Below are 19,207 nucleotides of genomic sequence, written 5' to 3'. Positions count from 1 at the left end.
AAAATTCTAAAATTAATCTTAATCAGGATAAATTACTAATGATGTTCCATAAATTATTTTTTTTAATTTTTTTCAAAAAGATTCGAATTAGCTAGTTTTTCTCTTCTTTTTTTTTTCGGTTGAATTTTAAAGAGTCGAAATTGAAGATAAACTATGTTTCAAAATGTAATTGTCATTTTTTTTGTGTTTTCTCCTCTTTTAAACCATTCAATTAAGTGTAAATATCATTAATTATTAATAATAACATAGAGTTAAAGGTAAATTGAGCAAATTGGCTGTTTCTGGCAATTTATTTAAGTGTGTATCAAACTGGTAGCCCTTCGCATTAATCACTACCCAAGAAGTAGCTCTTGCTTTCAAAAAGGTTGGTGACCCCTGTTCTATATAAAAAAAAAACTCCATTAAAAAAAACGCCAGCCGACACCAAATAAAATCAATTGAATGTTTTTTAATGAGCTCTTTGAGCAAATTAGCAGCTACAAAATTATAAAATGTCATTGCGGGAAAAACGATATGTCAAATATTCTAAATTATAGACGTGTTAAATATAGATGCAAAACAGCGGCCACAGAACAGTTTTAGTCTTCATGAATCACATTGAGTGTGCTAAATGATTATATTTGCATCTTATCCCTCCAGTATAGTGGTCGTGAAATCAAAATCAATGTTATAAATTATTGACCCATTCAAGGCTCCAATTAATTCACATAAACAATTCCACTGTGAATATTGTGTGTGTTTGCAAAATAATAATAATTTAAAAAAGGACATAAAACAAACATGACATTTTTTAAAAATCTTATAATCCAGTGGTCCCCAACCTTTTTGTACTTGCGGACCGGTCAATGCTTGAAAATTTGTCCCACGGACCAGGGGGGGAGGGGTAGTAAAAAATTGTTTTATTTATTTTTTTATTTTTTTTGTCATAAAGAAATACAATCATGTGTGCTTACGGACTGTATCCCGGCAGACTGTATTGATTTATATTGATATATAATGTATATATTGTGTTTTTTATGTTGATTTAATAAAAAAATAAATAATACATTTTTAATTTCTTGTGCGGCCGCGGCCCGGTACCAATCGGTCCACGGACCGGTACCGGGCCGCGGCCCGGTGGTTGGGGACAACTGTTATAATCGACAGATATGTCTGAAGTTGATCTCGAGATTAAAGCGTTGAAAGTAAAAAGTAATAATAAAACATTTATTAAATTATTTGTAACTTTTTTATGAGTGGGAGCCTTTTGGATTTTGGATTAAACTGTCATTGCTTAAAAAAATAAAATAAAACTAAAATCAATGTTGTTATGAATTATTGACCTATTTAAGATTTCAGTTACTTCACATCAAATATTCCACTTTGAAAATTTTGGGGGCGAAAATATTGCATATTTTGTACTTTTGCCATAAAAAACAGGGTTTTTGATGATAAAACATTAAAAAAAAAAATGTATATCAACAGATAGACCCGAAGTTGATCAAGAGTTTTAGGTGTTGAATTAAAAAAATATACACTACCGTTCAAAAGTTTGGGGTCACATTGAAATGTCCTTATTTTTTAAGGAAAAGCACTGTACTTTTCAATGAAGATAACTTTAAACTAGTCTTAACTTTAAAGAAATACACTCTATACATTGCTAATGTGGTAAATGACTATTCTAGCTGCAAATGTCTGCTTTTTGGTGCAATATCTACATAGGTGTATAGAGGCCCATTTCCAGCAACTATCACTCCAGTGTTCTAATGGTACAATGTGTTTGCTCATTGGCTCAGAAGGCTAATTGATGATTAGAAAACCCTTGTGCAATCATGTTCACACATCTGAAAACACTTTAGCTCGTTACAGAAGCTACAAAACTGACCTTCCTTTGAGCAGATTGAGTTTCTGGAGCATCACATTTGTGGGGTCAATTAAACGCTCCAAATGGCCAGAAAAAGAGAACTTTCATCTGAAACTCGACAGTCTATTCTTGTTCTTAGAAATGAAGGCTATTCCACTAAATTGTTTGGGTGACCCCAAACTTTTGAACGGTAGTGTATATACACATGACATTTTTTTAACATATTTTTGACTAAAAGTAAACTTGAGGGGAGCCCTAAAGCTAAAAAAAAATCTATATATTGTATTAAGTTTGAAAACAAAAAATATCAATTTGGCCCCTGCGTGCTTAGATTTTTCAGTGTGCAGCCCTCGGTGGAAAAAGTATAAAATATTGCAACAACAACGTGTTAGCTGCTGCTCCAGGACTGTTTGCGTGTGTGCATGCACGTGTGGACCAGACAATAGTGAGTGACAAACCTGAACGCTACACTAATTCCTAGTGGAAGACGAGCAATTTGTATTCAATATAGTTAGTAATTGTGGGACGTAGACATTTGGAAGAAATACAGTAAAGGGTATGTTGAACAACTAATGGAAATATAAGGTAGTCGGTGTTGTGCTCGGTATATTTTCTGCTTTGAAAAATACAACTGTGAGCAAGTTACAAACAGACCCTTTAACATCAACTTCTCTGCCAAACAAAGTACAGTACAGTCGCCAAAAGTTTGGACACACCTTCTCATTCAATGCGTTTTCTCTATTTTCATGACTATTTACATTGTAGATACTGAAGGCATCACAACTATGAATGAACACATGTGGAGTTATGTACTTAACACAAAAAGGTGAACCAACTGAAAATATGTTTTATATAGGGATGTCCGATAAAGGCTTTTTGCCGATATTCCGATATTGTCCAACTCTTTAATTACCGATACCGATATCAACCGATACCGATATCAACCGATATATGCAGTCGTGGAATTAACACATTATTATGCCTAAATTTGGACAACCAGGTATGGTGAAGATAAGGTACTTTTTAAAAATAATAATAAAATAAGATAACTAAATTAAAAACATTTTATTGAATAAAAAAGAAAGTAAAACAATATAAAAACAGTTACATAGAAATTAGTAATGAATGAAAATGAGAAAAATTAACTGTTAAAGGTTAGTACAGGGGTCACCAACCTTTTTGAAAGCAAGAGCTACTTCTTGGGTAGTGATTAATGCGAAGGGCTACAAGTTTGATGCACACTTAAATAAATTGCCAGAAATAGCCAATTTGCTCAATTTACCTTTAACTCTGTTGTTATTAATAATGAATGATATTTACACTTAATTGAACGGTTTAAAAGAGGAGAAAACACGAAAAAAATGACAATTAAATTTTGAAACATAGTTTATCTTCAATTTCGACTCTTTAAATTCAAAATTCAACCAAAAAAAAGAAGAGAAAAACTAGCTAATTCGAATCTTTTTGAAAAAATTAAAAAAATAATTTATGGAACATCATTAGTAATTTTTCCTGATTAAGATTAATTTTAGAATTTTGATGACATGTTTTAAATAGGTTAAAATCCAATCTGCACTTTGTTAGAATATATAACAAATTGGACCAAGCTATATTTCTAACAAAGACAAATCATTATTTCTTCTAGATTTTCCAGAACAAAAATTTTAAAAGAAATTCAAAATACTTTGAACTAAGGTTTAAATTTGATTCTACAGATTTTCTAGATTTGCCAGAATTTTTTTTTTAAAATTTTTAATCATAATAAGTTTAAAGAAATATTTCACAAATATTCTTCGTCGAAAAAACAGAAGCTAAAATGAAGAATTAAATTAAAATGTATTTATTATTCTTTACAATAAAACAAATAAATTTACTTGAACATTGATTTAAATTGTCAGGAAAGAAGAGGAAGGAATTTAAAAGGTAAAAAGGTATATGTGTTTAAAAATCCTAAAATCATTTTTAAGGTTGTATTTTTTCTTTAAAATTGTCTTTCTGAAAGTTATAAGAAGCAAAGTAAAAAAATTTATGAATTTATTTAAACAAGTGAAGACCAAGTCTTTAAAATATTTTCTTGGATTTTCAAATTCTATTTGAGTTTTGTCTCTCTTAGAATTAAAAATGTCGGGCAAAGCGAGACCAGCTTGCTAGTAAATAAATAACATTTAAAAAATAGAGGCAGCTCACTGGTAAGTGCTGCTATTTGAGCTATTTTTAGAACAGGCCAGCGGGCTACTCATCTGGTCCTTACGGGCTACCTGGTTTTCACTTCAAAAGGGGTGCCTTATCAGGGCTGATTAGTGGAATTTCTTACTTTATCAATGGGGTTGGGACCATCAGTTGTGTTGTGAATGAGAAGGTGAGTCCAAACTTGTGGTCTGTACTTTATGCTAAGCTAATATCTGCTAACGTGATGCAAAAACAGTAACCAGGTGAATAATAGCGCTGATAAAAACCACAACAACCCCTGAAGTTGCATACACAGTAGGACGAGGATTCATATGGCCCATTCGTCATGGTTTACCTGACACATGAGGCGTGACAAATTGGGGCGGTGCAATATCCACTTTAGCCGCCAGGTGGCAGTAGAGTGTTGAATATTTTGAAATGTGTTTTTGTGGCAATTCGACCAGAGCGCCAGTTGCTACGTAAGGTGGCGCTTTCCATCAGCAGAATGCATCGCAAAATGATTAACCAGTGAAGTGAAGTGAATTATATTTATATAGCGCTTTTCTCTAGTGACTCAAAGCGCTTTTACATAGTGAAAACCCAATATCTAAGTTACATTTAAACTAGGGATGTCCGATAATGGCTTTTTGCCGATATCCGATATTCCGATATTGTCCAACTCTTTAATTACCGATACCGATATCAACCGATACCGATATCAACCGATATATGCAGTCGTGGAATTAACACATTATTATGCCTAATTTGGACAACCAGGTATGGTGAAGATAAGGTACTTTAAAAAAAAAATAAATAAATAAGATAACTGAATTAAAAACATTTTCTTGAATAAAAAAGAAAGTAAAACAATATAAAAACAGTTACATAGAAACTAGTAATGAATGAAAATGAGTAAAATTAACTGTTAAAGGTTAGTACTATTAGTGGAGCAGCAGCACGCACAATCATGTGTGCTTACGGACTGTATCCCTTGCAGACTGTATTGATATATATTGATATATAATGTAGGAACCAGAATATTGATAACAGAAAGAAATGGGGGAGGGAGGTTTTTTGGGTTGGTGCACTAATTGTAAGTGTATCTTGTGTTTTTTATGTTGATTTAATAAAAAAATTTAAAAAACCGATACAGATAATAAAAAAAACGATACCGATAATTTCCGATATTACATTTTAACGCATTTATCGGCCGATAATATCGGCAGGCCGATATTATCGGACATCCCTAGTAACTAGTATATCATGCAAAAGCGCAGATTCCAACCATTGAAATACTTTGTATTAGGGATGTCCGATAATGGCTTTTTGTCGATATCCGATATTCCGATTTTGTCTAACTCTTTAATTACCAATACCGATATATACAGTCGTGGAATTAACACATTATTATGCCTGATTTGGACAACCAGGTATGGTGAAGATAAGGTCCTTTTAAAAAAATTAAATTAAATAAAATAAGATAAATAAATTAAAAACATTTTCTTGAATAAAAAAGAAAGTACAACAATATAAAAACAGTTCCATAGAAACTAGTAATGAATGAAAATGAGTAAAATGAACTGTTAAAGGTTAGTACTATTAGTGGAGCAGCAGCACGCACAATCATGTGTGCTTACGGACTGTATCCCTTGCAGACTGTATTGATATATATTGATATATAATGTAGGAACCAGAATATTGATAACAGAAAGAAATGGGGGGAGGGAGGTTTTTTGGGTTGGTGCACTAATTGTAAGTGTATCTTGTGTTTTTTATGTTGATTTAATAAAAAATAAAATAAAAAAATAAAAAAATAAAAATAAAAACGATACAGATAATAAAAAAAACGATACCGATAATTTCCGATATTACATTTTAACGCATTTATCGGCCGATAATATTGGCAGGCCGATATTATCGGACATCCCTAATTTAAACCAGTGTGGGTGGCACTGGGAGCAGGTGGGTAAAGTGTCTTGCCCAAGGACACAACGGCAGTGACTAGGATGGCGGAAGCGGGGATCGAACCTGGAACCCTCAAGTTGCTGGCATATGAATCCCTTCTCCACCGTGCAGTAAAGTAGGATTGGGCATGAACAAGTTGCACAGACAGGCAACATAAACTGCAGTTTCAAACATGACGAGCATCGGGACAGCAAACACACAAGTGGTACAAAATAAGGAAGGGGGAAAAAAGGTGTGAAGGAAAGAGAGAGAGAAGGCTGGCCTGCTGTGTCGCTTTTCTTCCAGTATTTCCGGGATTTGTTTGCTAGCGAGCGGTGGGCAGCATGACAAAAAGCTAGCACACAGCAGAGACAGACAGCTGGGGTGTGGAGTTTTACCACACTCCCCACCCCCTCAGGGGTAATCACAATTATTGGACTGGTCTTTTCTCACGTTCCCTTACCTGTCTTTCTCCAAAGTCTCCTCCGTGAGGCTGTCACCGGTCGAGAAGGGCTCCCCGACGGCCGGCGAGCCTCCGAGACCGACGGGGGACACGTCTCCCCGGTCGGATAAGGCCGGCGGCTCTAAACGGTTGCTAGAAAGACCTGGAATGTTGGAGATAGGAGGAAGAGGTTAATGCATTCCTGCATTGCTTCGTCGACATTTTCAGGGGGCACTTTAGTCCTTAGGTCCGTATTGACCCCAATATAAGACGATCAAGACTCTTGTTACTTGGAAAGCAGCTGCTTGATGCCACCTGCCTACTGTATTTTTCGGAGTATAAGTCGCACCGGCCGAAAATGCATAATAAAGAAGGAAAAAAACATATATAAGTCGCATTTTTGGGGGAAATGTATTTGATAAAAGCCAACACCAAGAATAGACATTTGAAAGGCAATTTAAAATAAATAAAGGCTGAATAAGTGTACGTTATATGAGGCATAAATAACCAACTGAGAATATTAACGTAACATATTATGGTAAGAGTCATTCAAATAACTATAACATATAGAACATGCTATACGTTTACCAAACAATCTGTCACTCCTAATCGCTAAATCCCATGAAATCTTATACGTCTAGTCTCTTACGTGAATGAGATAAATAATATTATTGGATATTTTACGGTAATGTGTTAATAATTTCACACATAAGTCGCTCCTGAGTATAAGTCGCACCCCCGGCCAAACTATGAAAAAACTGTGACTTATAGTCCGAAAAATATTTGAATTTAATACATCTCTGTTCCTCTAACAACATTTTCAGACTTTTAAAGGGGGAAAAAAATTGTCATCTTATATTCTGTTCACTTAATATTGTATTGAAATGATAACTTCTGAACAATGAGACCAAAATAACTGCTAAAATGTTGCCTTTTGAGATACTGGTAGATTGCAGTATTTTCCCAAATAAATGGGTTTCAAGGGGAAATGTATTTATCTGACTATTAACTCGGACGGTATAGCTCGGTTGGTAGAGCGGCCGTGCCAGCAACTTGAGGGTTGCAGGTTCGATCCCCGCTTCCGCCATCCTAGTCACTGCCGTTGTGTCCTTGGGCAAGACACTTTACCCACCTGCTCCCAGTGCCACCCACACCGGTTTAAATGTAACTTAGATATTGGGTTTCACAATGTAAAGCGCTTTGAGTCACTTGAGAAAAAGCGCTATATAAATGTAATTCACTTCACTTCACTTCACTTCATTTATATAGCACTATTAACAAACAAACTGTTTCTGGAGTGCTGCAGATAGAAACAATAAAAAGTAATTCAATTAAAAGCATAACATTTTTTACTACCGTATTTTTCGGACTATAAGTCGCAGTTTTTTTCATAGTCTAGCCGGGGGTGCGACTTATACTCAGGAGCGACTTATGTGTGAAATTATTAACACATTAGCGTAAAATATCAAATAATATTATTTAGCTCATTCACGTAAGAGACTAGACGTATAAGATTTCATGGGATTTAGCGATTAGGAGTGACAGATTGTTTGGTAAACGTATAGCATGTTCTATATGTTATAGTTATTTGAATGACTCTTACCATAATATGTTACGTTAACATACCAGTTGGTTATTTATGCCTCATATAACGTACACTTATTCAGCCTGTTGTTCTTTATTTATTTTAAATTGCCTTTCAAATGTCTATTCTTGGTGTTGGCTTTTATCAAATACATTTCCCCCAAAAATGCGACTTATACTCCAGTGCGACTTATATGTTTTTCTCTTCTTTATTATGCATTTTCAGCCAGTGCGACTTATACTCCGGAGCGACTTATAGTCCAAAAAATACGGTATGTTATGTATTTTTATCTATTTATCTGAGTACCATGTTCTTATGTTGTTTATGTGTCATTATGAATTTGCACTAAATTAGTTTGCTTGCAATTTCCTTGTACATTGTACAATGACAATAAAGATATATTCTATTCTATTATTTGCGGATTATAATTATTGGTTTGCAAAAAATATATTTTTGACCAATTAAGTGAAATTACATACCGTATTTTTCGGACTATAAGTGGCACTTTTTTTTCATAGTCTAGCCGGGGGTGCGACTTATACTCAGGAGCGACTTATGTGTGAAATTATTAACACATTAGCGTAAAATATCAAATAAAATGATTTAGCTCATTCCCGTAAGAGACTAGACGTATAAGATTTCATGGGATTTAGCGATTAGGAGTGACAGATTGTTTGGTAAACGTATAGCATGTTCTATATGTTATAGTTATTTGAATGACTCTTACCATAATATGTTACGTTAACATACCAGGCACGTTCTCAGTTGGTTATTTATGCCTCATATAACGTACACTTATTCAGCCTGTTGTTCACTATTCTTTATTTATTTTAAATTGCCTTTCAAATGTCTATTCTTGGTGTTGGCTTTTATCAAATAAATTTCCCCAAAAAATGTGACTTATATATGTTTTTTTCCTTCTTTATTATGCATTTTCGGCCGGTGCGACTTATACTCCGGTGCGACTTATACTCCGACAAATACGGTAATATTAATACTAAAGAGTACCAGGTGTTTATTTGAAGAAAGGCTTCTTCTTTTTAAGGCAAGGACTTATTCTGTGCCAAAGTCTTTTGTATATTGGTTGGTGGAGAATTCTTAATGATTAGAATGTGTCCTTTGGTACATAGTGTCCAATTAACTACCAGTAGTTAAAGTGGATGCCACAGTTTTTATTTCAGAAGAAATTATATTAAATATTATAATTACTATGAAGTATAAATCAATGTTTTTTTTTAATCCATAATATGATTAGTGAGCTATCTTAACCGATTCAAACATGGCTAAAGGTTGATGATTTTTTTTGGGAAATACACAATTTTCTACAAACGCAACAGTGTTTACGCGACAAATATAATGTGTTATATATTTTCTGGGGATGTTTCAATCACAATCATTGTTTTGGGCCTGAGATCTGATTTAGCGTCCCGATCAGATACTTCGACAATAAATTTTAGAACTGAAAATATTTATCATTTATTGTGGGAATATCAGCGAATAACAGAGTTATGGTTGAAAACAACAAAAGAAGCAATCACATTCCTAAAAATAAACATCCCAATGACACTGCAAACTTGTATTCTTGTTGATCTGCATCAATTTAGAAACGTGTCATTAAAGAGTAAAAATGCATTTCTTTCAATATGCATAACAAAAACGGTAATATTAAAAAAAATGGATAGATGTTGATAGTCCAACTCATACTGACTGGTATACACAAGCTATGGAGATTATATCAGTAAAAAAAAACTGCACTTAGTTTAAATAATGAGTCATAGAATATGGGATCCAGTATTTAAATTTGTTTTAACTATTAAATGAACCTAAAATATGACTTCTTTTATTTTAGTGGAAAATATTGGACACAGTGTGTTGTCAAGCTTATGAGATGTGATGCAAGTGTAAGCCACTGTGACACTATTGTTCATTTTTTAAATGTTTTTATTTGATATTTTATAAATGGCTGTGATGTTAATGTAAATGAGGGATTTTTAATCACTGCTATGTTGGAATTCTTATTAATATTGATACTGCTGTCGATTTTTTTGTTTGATTACTTTTGGATTGTTTTGTGTGTCCTCTCAATTGCTCTGTTGATTGATATTCTGAATGTTGCTGGGCTGAGTTTGGTTTTGGAATTGGAATTGTATTATTGTGTATTATTTGGTTGGACTGATTAATAATAAAAAAAATAAAAAGAAAAAAAAAAAGCACACATTTTTATAAAGCTTATCTCATTCAATGGAGAATGTGCTAGTGTTGTTGATGTATTACGTTTGCGGTATTAAACGCTACATAAAACTTTTTAACAAAAAAAAAGTGGCTAGTGCATAACTTAACAAAAGCAAAAACTATTATTGGCTTCAATTTACTGTATATTATTTGGGGTTTGCCCTCAAAACCTTCCTGTATCCAGACACTTCCTGAATTTGGGAACAACAACAACTGGATAATAATATATCTTTCTATATTGATAAAAACAACAACAAATAAATATCCATCTAACCACTTTAGTATCTTTTATATACTGATACTATACAACGTATCAATAGTACTGACAACTGGGTCGATCACCCCTACTTTACATTGAAGCTTCAGCAGTTAGCTTCTTGTGTCATCCTGCTTTGTGTGTGTGTGTGTGTAGCCATTCCGTTTTCTCTAGTCCTCCAGTGATAATGATATTTTAAAATAAACTTTGTTTATTTTTCTGCCGTGGTAGGATCTGGAAATATAATTGTGTCTCCCTGAGCGTGCTTTTCTTTTTGAAGAAATCTTTCATGCGAGAGCAATTTTTAGCCATTGGATACTGGGACAGAGCTGTGGTAAAGATTGGCAGCTCATCAGCAGTTAAAAAAGGTAAATATCGGCCCCCGATTAATCCAATGAACGGGATTGGGACATATCGAATATTATGTTTGTATTAAGTACTGTATAAGACAATACTTCTTAACCATAGGGTCGGGGCCCAATGTGGCAGTAATGACATCATCAAACAAACAGAAGAAGTCTGGTGCTACAATTATAGAGACGTTTCTTAAGCGCAAAAAATATGACTAAAGGGGTGAAGCTGTATTTTCATTTGCACTTTAATTTTATTGACAGTTTAGTTAAGAAACATATTCATTATCTATTTAGTTGATTTATTTCAGTACAACATAATTATGTCAATGTATTTTTCGTCAGTTATTTATTACTTATATAGAATATTTGGTAAGTAATTATCTTTCTAATCAGCCTGACTTAAGCCTAATGTTTATGTGGTATTTAAATACTAATCTTTGTGATTAACACATGCTTTCATATAGGGATGTCCGATAATGGCTTTTTGCCGATATCCGATATTGTCCAACTCTTTAATTACCGATACCGATATCAACCGATGCCGATATCAACCGACATATACAGTCGTGGAATTAACACATTATTATGCCTAATTTGGACAACCAGGTATGGTGAAGATAAGGTACTTTTTAAAAAAATGAATCAAATCAAATAAGATAAATAAATTAAAAACATTTTCTTGAATAAAAAAGAAAGTAAAACAATATAAAAACAGTTACATAGAAACTAGTAATGAATGAAAATTTGTAAAATTAACTGTTAAAGGTTAGTACTATTAGTGGAGCAGCAGCACGCACAATCATGTGTGCTTACGGACTGTATCCCTTGCAGACTGTATTGATATATATTGATATATAATGTAGGAACCAGAATATTAATAACAGAAAGAAACAACCCTTTTGTGTGAATGAGTGTAAATGGGGGAGGGAGGTTTTTTGGGTTGGTGCACTAATTGTAAGTGTATCTTGTGTTATTTATGTGGATTTAATAAAAAAAAACAAAAAACAAACAAACAAACAAAAAAAAACGATACTGATAAAAAAAAAAAAACGATACCGATAATTTCCGATATTACATTTTAACACATTTATCGGCCGATAATATCGGCAGACCGATATTATCGGACATCTCTACTTTCATATCATTTGACAAATTTGTAAACTGTAAGTAAGTTGGATATAATTATTGAATATAATTAAAATAGAGTAAGATTACTAATTTAGTGCTAAAATTTGAGTGGCCCTATGTAGTGGAAAAGTTGGGCCCCGAGGTCAAAAATGGTCGGAATAAGGTACTGTACATATACACAAAGTATTTGCTCCTTCCTCAAACTGTGAGCATGCTCACCATCAGGGTGCAAAGACTCCGGGCTGTTGCTGATGCTGGCGTTGCCGCCCGAGCCATCCGTGACCTCTAATGCTGGCAGAGGGGTGGAGCCTCCGCTGGAACCCGACTTCCTGCTGGGGAGGGAGGGCGCCACGGGGTCAGCAAAGGATCCTCGGGAGGGCGTGGGACCCTTACGCTCCTGACTGCCTTTCTCCTTGTCCGCTGCGGGAGAGGTTGAGCGAGATGATGAAGCGCAAACGCGCCAACGGTCGGAACCAAAGAGAAAATGAGAGAGATGGCGAATGTGGCGTCATGGAGTGCGGGGGTTAGTTTGGCTTGAGGGGCGTGGAACTCCAACTACATCCAAACACCAGACACTCAATCAAGTGAAACACATCCCTTGTAGTGAGATTGGGGACATGCAGACATGCTTCTGTGTTGATTAGTAGGGTCTGACTATTCTTATATGCAATACAGGTGAGGGGGGGGGGGAGGGGGACACTAGTACCTTCAGCTTCCATTTTAGGTTTGACCTCAGCTGTAACAGGAAAGGGCAGGACAACAAACTGTCATTGGCAACTTAATGCTTGACCTAAAAGAGGGCAGTCAGGTGTTTGTGGCGTACGTACGGTTGCCTGCAATCCAGCTGGGGATGCCTGGAAAGCCCCCCCTGGGCTTGGTCTTGGTGGACTCATCCTTCTTACTCTTAGGGCGGACATAAGCTCACGTTACAAATGCATTGGAAAACATAAAAAAAGAAAGAAGTAGGAAATAGCGTATTTTCTGGACCAAATAGGCGTAACGGATTATAAGGCGCGGGTCGATTCAGGCCTTTTTCATACAAAAGGCGCACCGCATTATAAGGCGCATTAAAGGGGTCACATTATGATTTTTGTCTAAATTTAAAACATTTCTTTTTGGTCTACATCAGTGTTTTTCAACCTTTTTTTTGAGCCAAGGCACATTTTTTGCGTTGAAAAAATGCGGAGGCACACCAACCAGCAGAAATCATTAAAAAATGAAATTGAGTTGACAGTAAAAAGTCGTTGTCGCAATTGTTGGATATGACTTTAAAGGCCTACTGAAAGCCACTACTAGCGACCACGCAGTCTGATAGTTTATATATCAATGATGAAATCTTAACATTGCAACACATGCCAATACGGTGGTATTGAAACGATTTTTTTTTATTTAAACGGGAATAGCAGATCCATTCTGTGTCATACTTGATCATTCCGCGATATTGCCATATTTTTGCTGAAAGGATTTAGTAGAGAAAATCGACGATAAAGTTCGCAACTTTTGCTCGCTGATAAAAAAAAAGCCTTGCCTGTAGCGGAAGTAGCGTGACGTCACAGGAGCTAGTATTCCTCACAATTCCCCGTTGTTTACAATGGAGCGAGAGAGATTCGGACCGAGAAAGTGATGATTACCCCATTAATTTGAGCGAGGATGAAAGATTCGTGGATGAGGAACGTTACAGTGAAGGACTTGAGAGGCAGTGATGGACGTATCTTTTTTCGCTCTGACCGTAACTTAGGTACAAGCTGGCTCATTGGATTCCACACTCTCTCCTTTTTCTATTGTGGATCACGGATTTGTATTTTAAACCACCTCGGATACTATATCCTCTTGAAAATGAGAGTCGAGAACGCGAAATGGACATTCAGTGCCTTTTATCTCCACGACAATACATCGGCGAAATGCTTTAGCTACGAGCTAACGTGATAGCATCTTGCTTTAACTGCATATAGAAACAAAAAAAATAAAGCCCTGACTGGAAGTATAGATAGAAAATCAACAATACTATTAAACCGTGGACATGTAAATACACGGTTAATGCTTTCCAGGCTGGCGAAGGTTAACAATGCTGTGCTAACGACGCCATTGAAGCTAACTTAGCAACCGGACTGCACAGAGCTATGCTAAAAACATTAGCTCTCCACCTACGCCAGCCAGCCCTCATTTGCTCATCAACACCCGTGCTCACCTGCGTTCCAGCGATCGGCAGAAGGACGAAGGACTTCACCCGATGCGTTTGGCGGCCCGTAGACGTAGGAAGTCAAGGTGAGGTCGGTGGCTAGCGCGGCTAGCGCTCCAACAAAGTCCTCCTGGTTGTGTTGCTGTAGTCCGCTGCTAATACACCGATCCCACCTACAACTGTCTTCTTTGCAGCCTTCATTGTTCATTAAACAAATTGCAAAAGATGTCCAGAATACTGTGGAATTATGAAATGAAAACAGAGCTTTTTGTATAGGATTCTACGGGGTACCAGAACTTCCGTTACTCGGACTTCGTCACGCGCATACGTCATCATACCGCGATGTTTCAGCCGGATATTTCCCGGGAAGTTTTAAATGTCACTTTATAAGTTAACCCGGCCGTATTGGCATGTGTTGCAATGTTAAGATTTCATCATTGATATATAAACTATCAGACTGCGTGGTCGCTAGTAGTGGCTTTCACTAGGCCTTTAAGTGCGCCTTATAGCCTGAAAAATGCGGTACATGCAGACTTTTACCTTGACCAGCTGTCTGCGGAAGAAGCCTCCTCTGGACTTTTTACTGTCCACTGCTCTGGTTTTCACCCCGAGGTGTTTCATGTAGTAGGCCACCGCCGAGAAGATGGATTGGCTACGGAAGACAACAAAGCAGTTAGTACCTTATTTTCTCTGTCACATATTCCTCAAGTAGAAAGAGTAGCAGGCGCTCAATAGGCATTTATTTATTTCATTTATATTTTCTTGAATTTTTTGGTAGTAATTATTTTTTAATCTTATCTGTGTTGGCCCTGCGATGAGGCGGCGACTTGTCCAGGGTGTACGCCGCCTTCCGCCCGAATGCAGTTGAGATAGGCGCCAGCACCCCCCCACCCCCCCGCCACCCCGAAAGGGACAAGCGGTAGAAAATGGATGGATGGACTTGCAATTGCGAGTCATTCGTTTGCATCTCAATTAGGGATGTCCGATAATATCGGCCGATAAATGCGTTAAAATGTAATATCGGAAATTATCGGTATCGGTTTTTTTATTATCTGTATCGTTTTTTAAATTTTTTTATTAAATCAACATAAAAAACACAAGATACACTTACAATTAGTGCACCAACCCAAAAAACCTCCCTCCCCCCATTTCTTTCTGTTATCAATATTCTGCTTCCTACATTATATATCAATATATATCAATACAGTCTGCAAGGGATACAGTCCGTAAGCACACATGATTGTGCACTAATAGTACTAACCTTTAACAGTTAATTTTACTCATTTTCATTAATTACTAGTTTCTATGTAACTGTTTTTATATTGTTTTACTTTCTTTTTTATTCAAGAAAATGTTTTTAATTTAGTTATCTTATTTTATTTTATTTTTTAAAAAGTACCTTATCTTCACCATACATGGTTGTCCAAATTAGGCATAATAATGTGTTAATTCCACGACTGCATATATCGGTTGATATCGGTATCGGTTGATATCGGTATCGGTAATTAAAGAGTTGGACAATATCGGCAAAAAGCCATTATCGGACATCCCTAATCTCAATAAATGAGAATGTGGTGCAAAAATGATTTAATTTCAAGATTTCAATTAAGATAAAGAGACCAATTAAAGGCAAATAACGTTTTTGAAGTTTATTTGTTGATTAAAGCGTGAACCTGTAGTTTACGATATTGAACTTTTATTGACAGTTTTTAAAACTTTATGGGATACTGAATGTGTTTTTTCTATAATCCTCAAAATTACTTAAAAAGAAGAGATACATTCTTGATATATATATATATATATATATATATATATATATATATATATATATATATATATATATATATATATATATTAGGGATGTCCGATAATGGCTTTTTGCCAATATCCGATATGCCGATATTGTCCAACTCTTTAATTACCGATACCAATATCAACCGATATATACAGTCGTGGAATTAACACATTATTATGCCTAATTTGGACAACCAGGTAAGGTACTTTTTTAAAAAATGAATCAAATAAAATAAGATTAAAAAAATTAAAAACATTTTCTTGAATAAAAAAGAAAGTAAAACAATATAAAAACAGTTACATAGAAACTAGTAATTAATGAAAATTTGTAAAATTAACTGTTAAAGGTTAGTACTATTAGTGGAGCAGCAGCATGCACAATCATGTGTGCTTACGGACTGTATCCCTTGCAGACTGTATTGATATATATTGATATATAATGTAGGAAGCAGAATATTAATAACAGAAAGAAACAACCCTTTTGTGCGAATGAGTGTAAATGGGGGAGGGAGGTTTTTTGGGTTGGTGCACTAATTGTAAGTGTATCTTGTGTTTTTTATGTGGATTTAATAAAAAAAAACAAAAAACAAAAAAAACGATACTGATAATAAAAAAACCGATACCGATAATTTCCAATATTACATTTTAACACATTTTTCGGCCGATAATATCGGTCGACATCTCTAATATATATATATATATATATATATTGGGGCACCTAAGCCTGCAGTGTAAATGCAACTTTAGAGTGGACGAGATAAGGTATTCAAAGTTATCATATGAATTTGATATGCTCATTTTTGTCAACTTCAGTATTGCATCATTGGGGGGCGCCATGCTAAGGGCGGGGCAAAAAAAAAAAAAGAGGAGGAGACAAAATTATGACAGAAGCAGAAGAAAAAAGTTAAAAAGGGGGAGGATCTTCATTGCACATCTGCACACAATAAAATCCCTCATTGTTCACATCATCACAGAGATTACAGCCTTAACATAAGCAGCGTTCGTTTGACTAAACTGTGCAATTTTATAATAACTGTAACGGACTTTCAATTTAACAATGCATAAGAATTCAACGAGCGCTGGCTTTTTTTTTTGTCTTTGAGCCAAACCTCTGCAATGTGACCACACCCAATTTGAAGAAAAACACTCGTGATAAATGTATATAATATAAAATGATACATCTGAACTTACCATTTCTCCTCATCCGAGACGATCGTGGGTCTGAAAGGGAAGCAAAAGGTGATGTTTAGGGTGCATTTAAGCCGTGAAAGCTCTCATCTCCACACTCACCTCTTCTTTTTAAGTAGCATTTTCCCTCTCTCGCGTGCGACCGGTTAGTATTAATGCTCGCTGTGATTTGGGCCGGTGGAACCTGAAGTGCTTACGCTTGGCCTGATCCAACTCAAAACTTACTGTTGTGTTATTTTGTTCAGAGCAGAAGCTATTGAACATATTCTAATATGGACTCAAAAAAAAGAAAAAAGAAATAAAATTAACAAAATAAAAAGGGTGGCTGCATCCAAAACTGCACTTCGAATAAATGTATCAAACGAAATGGAGAATTTGTCCAAAAAGCTAAAATTGCATTAAGATAAGCCGAGTTTTCCGTCTCTAGTAAGTGTCTTCTGCAGAAATCCGACGCCAGGAATGCTCCAGCGCAAACGGAAATGCTATTTAACCTCTTCTCGGTCTGATGCAACATGCAGGCAAGACCGTGGAAACGTGACACTCGTGTTTTGTTGTGGACATAAAGGGTGGGAGGGCTTTCCCCGGGATTTCCCTGCATAATCCAATCAAATGGTGTTCCATCGCTAGGGGGGGGGGGGAGGCTTTGAGAGGATGTGGCGAGAGGGGTGAGTGGGTGCGAGCATGTGAGGGAATAAAGAAATGATTGTCAGATGATACAAGGATGTGTTTGTGTGCCATGGAGTACAAGCTGAATGATTGACTTAGCGGGATGTTCACAACATACTTGAAGTCAAGAGGGAAGCCATTTGTGCAGCCCTTTCTTTACTGTAGCTATGATGAAGTTGCATTATAAACGAGACATTATTGCTCCAATTGTGTGCAAAGGCTACCGAGCAGTGGTAACCGTTGCTTTCCCAAATTCTGCTCCCCTCTGCAGCAGGACCCTCGCCAAGGCAGCCAACCTCCCTCCAGCAGGCCAGATGCCAGCGGAGAGACTTCCTGCCAGCGTGGCACTGCGGCCGACTTTTTTCTTCTCAGGCCTCGCCGATTCCTTCAGCTCTTTTATAATCGTCTAAATCTGCCGCTGAATGTGTCTCACCATGCCTGTCATGTGACTGATTATAGTGAGATTAACAAAATAGTCTGGACTTTTACTCCTGTGAAGACTGGGAAATGAAACCTGCGTTTAACTTTGTTCCCCTTTATTGAAAATTGGTCATCTCAAACATATATTTTTTTTATCTTCGTCTTTTTTTTTTTTCCAAGTGAGATTTAAACTATAACGTTGTTGTAAAGCAGGGGTCACCAACGCGGTGCCCGCGGGCACCAGGTAGCCCGTAAGGACCAGATGAGTAGCCCGCTGGCCTGTTCTAAAAATAGCTCAAATAGCAGCACTTACCAGTGAGCTGCCTCTATTTTTTAAATTGTATTTATTTACTAGCAAGCTGGTCTCGCTTTGCCCGACATTTTTAATTCTAAGAGAGACAAAACTCAAATAGAATTTGAAAATCCAAGAAAATATTTTAAAGACTTGGTCTTCACTTGTTTAAATAAATTCATTAATTTTTTTTACTTTGCTTCTTATAACTTTCAGAAAGACAATTTTAGAGAAAAAATACAACCTTAAAAATTATTTTGGGATTTTTAAACACATATACCTTTTTACCTTTTAAATTCTTTCCTCTTGTTTCCTGACACTGTAAATCAATGTTCAAGTAAATTAATTTAATTTAGCTTCTGTTTTTTCGACGAAGAATATTTGTGAAATATTTCTTCAAACTTATTATGATTAAAATTCAAAAAAAATATTCTGGCAAATCTAGAAAATCTGTAGAATCAAATTTAAATCTTATTTCAAAGTCTTTTGAATTTCTTTTAAAAAATTTTGTTCTGGAAAAGCTAGAAGAAATAATGATTTGTCTTTGTTAGAAATATAGCTTGGTCCAATTTGTTATATATTCTAACAAAGTGTAGATTGGATTTTAACCTATTTAAAACATGTCATCAAAATTCTAAAATTAATCTTAATCAGGAAAAATTACTAATGTTCCATAAATTATTTTTTTAATTTTTTCAAAAAGATTCGAATTAGCT

General features: G+C 35.6%; 1 protein-coding gene across 5 annotated transcripts in view; it reads right to left on the bottom strand.

Moving 5' to 3' along the window:
• Nucleotides 1-19,207, bottom strand: part of arhgef1b (Rho guanine nucleotide exchange factor (GEF) 1b) — a 163,859-nt gene that overhangs the window by 46,675 nt on the left and 97,977 nt on the right. For all 5 annotated transcript variants that reach the window (XR_009827820.1, XM_062063919.1, XM_062063922.1 and 2 more), the window contains exons 8-13: nucleotides 17,117-17,146; nucleotides 14,672-14,783; nucleotides 12,780-12,855; nucleotides 12,659-12,688; nucleotides 12,172-12,372; nucleotides 6,420-6,561 (exon numbers count right to left, since the gene is read on the bottom strand). Coding sequence is in view for 4 of the 5 variants with exons in the window: in XM_062063919.1 (XP_061919903.1) it covers nucleotides 6,420-6,561; nucleotides 12,172-12,372; nucleotides 12,659-12,688; nucleotides 12,780-12,855; nucleotides 14,672-14,783; nucleotides 17,117-17,146 (591 nt within the window). In the remaining variant the exon portion in view is untranslated. The remainder of the gene's footprint in view (nucleotides 1-6,419; nucleotides 6,562-12,171; nucleotides 12,373-12,658; nucleotides 12,689-12,779; nucleotides 12,856-14,671; nucleotides 14,784-17,116; nucleotides 17,147-19,207) is intronic.

This window comes from Entelurus aequoreus, linkage group LG11 (assembly GCF_033978785.1).
Source record: "Entelurus aequoreus isolate RoL-2023_Sb linkage group LG11, RoL_Eaeq_v1.1, whole genome shotgun sequence".
Taxonomy (NCBI): Eukaryota; Metazoa; Chordata; class Actinopteri; order Syngnathiformes; family Syngnathidae; genus Entelurus; species Entelurus aequoreus.
This window is presented reverse-complemented; position numbering and strand designations above follow the sequence as displayed.